Genomic DNA, 7,508 nt, shown 5'->3' with positions numbered 1-7,508 from the left:
AAGGTTAAGGCACATGTTCTTTCAATGTAATTCTGAAACTACATTAACACAAAATTGCTACACAGATGGATATTATGCAAGACCCTTTTAACAAATACCATGTCCAAGCTTGTTCTGCTTTAAACTAAGAAAATAAAAGAAAGAGCACAGAAGAAGTGACACTCACCCTGGTTGGCTCTTCAGTCCTCCCATCAGGAGGAGTTGGGCAGTGGTGGTCCTGGATGTTTTGGTGTCATAGGTAAACTGCTGGTCAGTGGTTATATAGTTGAAAGATTATTTGGATTTTTTGGATATATATATAATGGCTTTTATTTTGCTCTTATCTTTTGCTCTTTTGTATTTTGGTATTTATTTATTTATTTTTATATGTATTTTTATATTTAATTACATTTTGTTGTTTAATAGCTTTCAGCATCCTTATCTTTCATTATCATTGTTCTTCCTATTACATCTACATCATTGTCCTCCCTTTACTTTATTTCCGTTCTGCCACAATTTGGTCTCAGTTTCTGTCTTTCTGTCGTAAAATATTACCTTCTGAGTATCCTGTCCTTGCTTTGTCTGTCAAAGCACTTTGTAAACTCTGTTTTAAAGCTACTATGTAAATAAATGTATCATTATTATTATCATTATTATATTACATTGCTGTGAATGTAATGACTCTGGTCATTATGTATGGCAGGTAACAATGTTCCTGTGATGATGGCTCTGTATACAAACTTTGGTTGTCATATCTTAAGTCACATCACATTAACACCTGCTAAATGAGAGAATGGAGCTAGAGATCAACTGAAGCATGCGTCACCCTGGCATAACCCCTGTGAGCCTGGCTTTCAAAAAGGTAACCGCAAACCATCTGTGCAATTTGAGCTGTGCTCAACTTCTTTTTAAATTGGGAGGGTGCAAGCAGACAACCTTGCAGTGTAAAGTACTCTGAGATATTATTTTAAAAAATGGCTGACAAATGTCTTTATAAATGCTGTAGTGTTAGAAATATGGGCTGCAAGTAAATTGGTTATTCTGAAGAATATTTTCTCTATTATTTATCCTAATTTTGTTTATTAAATGTCAGACAATTGTAAAAATAAAAAAAAATATATATATATATATATATATATATATATATATATATATATATATAATTTCCAAAAACAGTCCAAGGTGACGTCTTCAAATGTCTTGTTTTGTCCAACCAACAAAAAAAAAAATCCCAACAATATTCAGTTCGCTATTTATGCTGAAGAAAATCATCAAGTCCAGATATATATAAGCTGGATTCAACCAATGTTGCTGATTTATTTTACTGTAGATCTAATAAAAGATTACCTAATCTTGCTATATTGAACATGTAATCAAACATCAAGGTAGCTTAATATGAGCAAAGTCCTGTTAGTTATAAAAAGCAACACATCAGCCTGCATTTAGTAACCTCTCCTGCCTATGAGTACATAGTCATACAGGGAAATATGTCTTTTGTATGATGACTTAATGACTGATAACTGGATGGAAATCCCTAGTGACCACACAGACTGATATTTCACCTCGCCTGTAACTGCTGACAGACACTATTCCTGGATACTCTACGACCCTCTCCGTCATTACTTCATCTCTGAAATCATTTCTCCATTCTCTCCCTCGATCAAATTGTAAATGGGTAAAAGCTCATTCATGTGCCTGTCTCCATCAAAACACACACTGCTTCACAATAGAATGACACACACTCATTTGTAGATGACAATATGTCGTTTATTTTCTATATTTTAAAGGTTTATTATTTACAAACAAAATAAACAAAAAAAAATCAAAAAGATTTTTTGACAAACACTGTTTGTCTGCATATTGTTGTAAGAAAGTTTACATTTATCTTTCTTTCATCTGTGTCAAGTAACCAACTGTTCTTTTAGTCTAAGCCTTGGATTACATAAATGAGCTGAACAATGACCATGTGAGTGGGGGTTAAGAGGACTGAGCAGCTCGTCGTAGCTTCTGCCCCTCTCTCCACTACGCATATCATCAGTAAACATATGAAACCTGTGGTCATCAGAACCAAATAAACATTTGGTTTGTCCTTTCTGGGCATTATTCTCTATTCTTTTTGCATCTCTTTTTTTTTTTTTTTTTTCTCAAACCAACAAAACAACAAACAAAAAGAAATATACAAATATATGTGCTGGTTTGTTGAGAGTCTCTATACTGCTAATATGTAAGCTCATTAGTTTGTGTTGTACATCACCATTAATGCCCATTCCAGTATGTTAGTTAGTGATTGGTATAGTGAAAAAAGCACATAGTTTGGGAAGCTCTCCCTCCAAAGGCAAGTATCAAAAACAGCACAAACTAACAGTGCTGCTATCCATCTTCACTGTGTACTAGTTCCTATACACTATGGCATATTCACGATTAAGCGCTCTTCGTTGTAAATAGAACATCTCCCCTTCATTTAGAACCTCATACAGGATCAGGGCAGCACAAATTCTCAGGGGGGGGTATTGCTCCCTTACTAACTCATTCAACACCTAACCTAGCTGAAAGAATCTGTACCTTTTTATTAGTAAATCAGAAAGTGCAATTTAAAACAAAGACAATGACTTAGAATGTTTCGCTTTGGCCAGTTTCCTTCCACACATCAATATTCAATCCAAACATCAGTGGCTAGCTACAAAGAAAGGTATAAAGGTGCTCCAAATTTGTACAATGTCTCATTGAGCGTGATATTACTGCAAGTCTAAAGATTGCACTTTTTTTTTAAACTGTACATGATCTCATTAAATATTCTATATAGCTTGACTGACAATGTTAGAAAAAACCTGCCTCTAGAAGTTCACATTGTAAGTAAAGATACCAATTGGATAAACTGAGACATTTGGCCATCATCATTGCTTACTCCTTTCCTGTCTAAAAACACTGAGACATAGAACACAGAGAGTATAGTAAGAATGAATGTGCAGTTGTGTGCAGAAGTGCCCCCCGTACGCACCAAGCTCACACTCATAACAAAGGATGGAACATGGCTATAGTTTAGGCACAAATACTTAAGAATGTCCATGTGAAAAGTCAATGCTTCTGTTCACACACAGATAACGTCTAGGCAGACAGACAATGAACAAAACATAATCTAACATTACATTTAACGTCAACATTTTTGAGATAGTATCTTTTTAAGTATTTGTGACAGTGCATGCTTTCATGACATTGGTGGGTTGACTGCATTGGTACACTATCGACACAATCTGTAGCGTAGACTTTTTAAAACGGTATCTCAGAGGGCTTAGTCACTTTGAACTGATGGGATATTTGGTTGCCATGAAAACTATGACTCTGAATAGAAATTCTGTATGACTGACAGTGGAATACTTTGTCACATCTGACATCACTGTATGAAGACCGCAAGAAGGCCAATCTATTGTGTGCAGGGAAATGACCTGTAAGCCGTAATGGCTGGCTTATTTTAGTTGAGTCATCAAATGCTTTGGTTATTGTAAGATTAAAATATTCAAAATCGCTCTTATCCTTTTTGATAGAGTCACAATATTCTGGCTTGACCTTGCTTCCCTGCCTCAACATCAGTCCAGGTCAGTTTAGAGTACCTAAGCCCACATAATGGATTTACACGAGACAGAAACCTTAATGCAAACCAGCAATTCTTTTTCTGACTTGCAGCAGCACAAAAGCACCTCTCGGTGAAAATGTCCCCCTGCACACTTGAGTGACTGGACACCTGATGTCTTTAACCTATAACATAAGAGTAGAAAATGTCGTGCCAGGCTCTTCAACTACAGGAATTGTGATATGACAGCGTACAGTACAGTTATACTCAAGAAGCAGATGAGCAAGCATAGAATTTAAATTGTAGTTTTACAAAACGGTGTAATGGATTTAAAAAAAAAAAAAAGCCTAATTTCCATCCTTGAACAATACATCTCATAAAATGATCGGTTTGACATAATATAAACCAAAGAATCACTCTTAATATGATCCTCAGGAGATTTAGGACATGAGGCAATAGAAAAGACACATTTACTCTCAGTAGGATGACTCTGAAATAAAGTTGTGTATTGTAGGTAAATATTGTATATGTTCACTTGATGTGAAATCAAAACTATACTAGGACTAGGAATAGTATACACAGAGAGAGAGAGGGATTCTTAAATGTCCTCCAATCAGGCATTTCTCAGCATCAAGTAGTGCTAGCTATTGCATTAAGGTTTGTTTATCTCTTATGAAACGTATGTATTTTGTCACTTAACCTTTTTCGCATATAGATGATATCCAGGTTCCTGATAGAAGTAAGACATTGTTATGATAGAGAATGCACCACACAGTATCTGTAAATACTAGATCTACAAAACTATTTACAGCACACATATAGGTAATCTTTATGTCACAGTCTATTGCATAATGGTGATAATCTTTAGTTTATAAATATTATAAATATACACTGAATTTTTAAGCAACATTACATAACATCTCAGCCATCTGAAATTAGAAATAGAAAACAATAGCATCCATCCATATCTTTCTCCACACTCCATTCTCCTCAGAAACAAACAAAGAAAGCAGCATTTCTATTATCTATTCCCTTTGGACCCATAACACTGTCATGGTTTGTATGTGAGCCGCTGTGGGGATATAGTGGCTCAGCAGACTGTATTTTTGCCGCTAAGAGCAACATAACACTTCGTAACAGTATCTGTGTTGATTTCTGAAATGAGGGTTCAGGAAATTCAGTATAAGATTCATTTTATGAGTGTGTGCTTTTTGAGATTATTTGTCAGAGTTGCTTGCATTTATTATTCCACAGTGGTGCCAAAAGCTGCTTAATAGGAGAAGATAATTTGTCTCTTCCTCAGTGATAAAAAAAAGAAAAAGAAATAGTCATTGTCAGAATCCACAATGCATTCCAGTTAAAAAAACAGAAAGCAAAAAGAATAAAATTAAAAAACTTCATATATTGTATATAATTCTTTATATTTCTCAGAAAGGAAGACTCATGTTTATACTACAGCTTTTAAACTGCCTTTGCCAAATATTCTAGTTGGATTTTACACACGCGGTCACATGCACACACTCTCTCACACCCATACATACAGCAGTATATATACATATATATATCCATAAATAGATATCTATATATAGATATATATATAACTTAAAAGAAAAGAGAGATGTATCTGTATAATATACATTCTTACGTTTAGGGAGACAATGTGTCTAAAATATAATACAAGGGCTTGTATGTACAGGATTTCTATGAGGTTATTTTAGAAGAAAATTGGAGAGAAACAAAAATTCTGAAGTTCCTCACTTTTATCTCTTTTGTTGTATCTCCACTTTTAAAAATGAATTGAAACATATTTAAGTTTAAAAAATGAAAAGGGAAAAATGGGATCATAAATTTGATGCAAAACGCATTTTGTCTTGCTCAGTCTCTGTACTGCTCAGGACAGAATCTCTCCTAGATCCGGGGGATTCCCTGTGCTGAGTTGAGGATGATGATGCTGCTGCCGCTGCCGCCGCCGCCGCTGCTGCCGCGGCTGAGCGCACCGGGGGCAATGCTCCTGATGACATCTGGCGGAATAAATTGACCCGCTGGGGCACTGTGGTGCGGATGCCACTCTGCAGATTCATCCCCTGGATCGCTGCCGCCGTTGGTGGCACGATGGAGGCCAGAGAGTCTCCTGAGGCTGGGTGTGCTCTGGGCCCCAGAGATGTGTCATGTGGCAGTGATGGTTGGGAGGCCGATAAGTGTCTAACATCTCGACTCAAGCTGCCCGACTGAAGAGCCTGTGTGCTCTTGTGGATGTCTCCCCGCTGAGGTGAGGGCACCTGCTGCTGCTGAGGTGACGGCTGCTGCTGCTGCTGCTGTGTTGCGGAGGCGGCTGCGGTCGAGGCAGCAGGCTGCTGGGCAAGCTGTTGCTGTGTGGATAGAGATGGTTGGGCAATGGGCTGCTGGATAAGTGACAGCTGGGAGGCTGTACGGGATCCGTACTGGAAGCTCCGACCAGCCAGAGGGGTCTGCACAGGCGGACTGCACATGGCAGCCGTGAAAGAGCAGGGTGACATGATCGCTCCTTGCTGCTGGAGTGGGGTCTGTGGGTTGGTTAAGGAAGAATTGAGGTTGCCATGGGAAACACTGGGAGCAGGGTAAACCCCCTGCGCTGCAGCAGCAGCAGCGGCTGAGGCTGGCAGCATGCGGGCAGCAGAAGCATTGGCAATAGCTGAAGCACTGAAGGTCATGGGTACGGAGGACTGCTGGAGCTGATTGGTGCCGAAGGCAGTGGGGAAGGGTGGTTGGGCTGGTGAGTTAATGATGGAGTTTCCTGACATTGGTGTTGAGTTCATCCCGGTGACTGACTGCTTGCGATCCACCATCATCACCATCTCCCTGTCCTGACGAATAATCTGCTTCAATATCTCGTTCTCCTGTGTGTTGAAAACGCCGGCGTTCAGATCCTTCTGGAACTTCTGCAGCAGCAAAGAGTTCTTCTTCCCTGTTGGGGTGCAGTCAGGAGAGGTGAGCACATAAAGCCATGGCAAACTCTGGTTGCCCTAAACCACAGGAAAAGGGCAGGATTCAGGACAGTAATAAAGATGCAGCTTGTATGTTTTAGTCAGAAGACGCCATTTCTTTCGTTTTTTGTGCCAATATAGGAGGTTCATCTTCTTGATTCCATTAAATGTATAAATGAATCTGTTTCAGTCTTACAAGCTGCATCTTTTCACATCTACTAAGGTCTGTCATATTGCATTTAAAGTGTGAAGGACATTGAATGGTAATGACTATGGGAAATATACGGTTTGAGAGGAGTGAAGGACACATAAGGAGACAAAGATTACTGAAAGTGTGACGTGGTAGCGAAGACTGTGAAGGTGCTGATGTGGACAATGAAACACAGAAGAATACTGATGAGTTGTACCCACACATCACTTACTGGACACGTTTTTTTTTTTAAAGCTCTAAGAATAAATTTAAAGCCACACTCTATTTAAATCACAATGACAAGTCTGCTAAAACACATCACAAGGACACTTGGAATAAACTTTTTTTATGAATAAAGGTGACAATAAAAACAAGAACAGAAAGCCACAAAGATCTATTCCTACCATACTACCTCGATGGATACAGATAGTTAATATAATTATACATTAAATATCTTTATGGAAAACTAAACTTTACCACAGAATGCTGGTATCTTTATAATTTAAAATTGCATGGAATTTTCTGTTTAAAATACCCAATTGGTCAAATCTGCAAGTTTAAATATTTAAAATACATTGTTCCTTTATAAAGCAAACAGATTGGTTTTCAAAGTGTTATTCTATGCACTCTAAAGGGCATTTTGAGCCCACAGGCCTGTAAATCTATCCCAGCCTGTCACAAGTCATGGACCGTGATAATACAAGCTCGACAGATGGCTTCTTTAAACACCAACCACATTTGTGGCTTTGGGAGCAAAACTGTGGTAAAATGCTAAGTGATACTAAAAGCATGAAAGACGTCTTGAAAA

The 7,508-nt window shown here is 38.1% G+C and overlaps 1 protein-coding gene across 1 annotated transcript in view; it reads right to left on the bottom strand.

The window, feature by feature from the left end:
• Window positions 1-1,724: 1,724 nt before the first annotated feature.
• The window catches only part of LOC127370521 (potassium/sodium hyperpolarization-activated cyclic nucleotide-gated channel 1), a 72,485-nt gene continuing 66,701 nt past the window's right edge, over window positions 1,725-7,508 (bottom strand). The window contains exon 8 of the mRNA XM_051412653.1: window positions 1,725-6,491. Coding sequence (XP_051268613.1) covers window positions 5,389-6,491 — 1,103 coding nt within the window. The 3' untranslated portion in view covers window positions 1,725-5,388. The remainder of the gene's footprint in view (window positions 6,492-7,508) is intronic.

The sequence above is a fragment of the Dicentrarchus labrax genome, unplaced genomic scaffold (assembly GCF_905237075.1).
Source record: "Dicentrarchus labrax unplaced genomic scaffold, dlabrax2021, whole genome shotgun sequence".
Lineage (NCBI taxonomy): Eukaryota > Metazoa > Chordata > Actinopteri > Moronidae > Dicentrarchus > Dicentrarchus labrax.
Note: the sequence above shows the minus strand (reverse complement) of the source record. Positions and strands in the feature narration are given on the sequence as shown.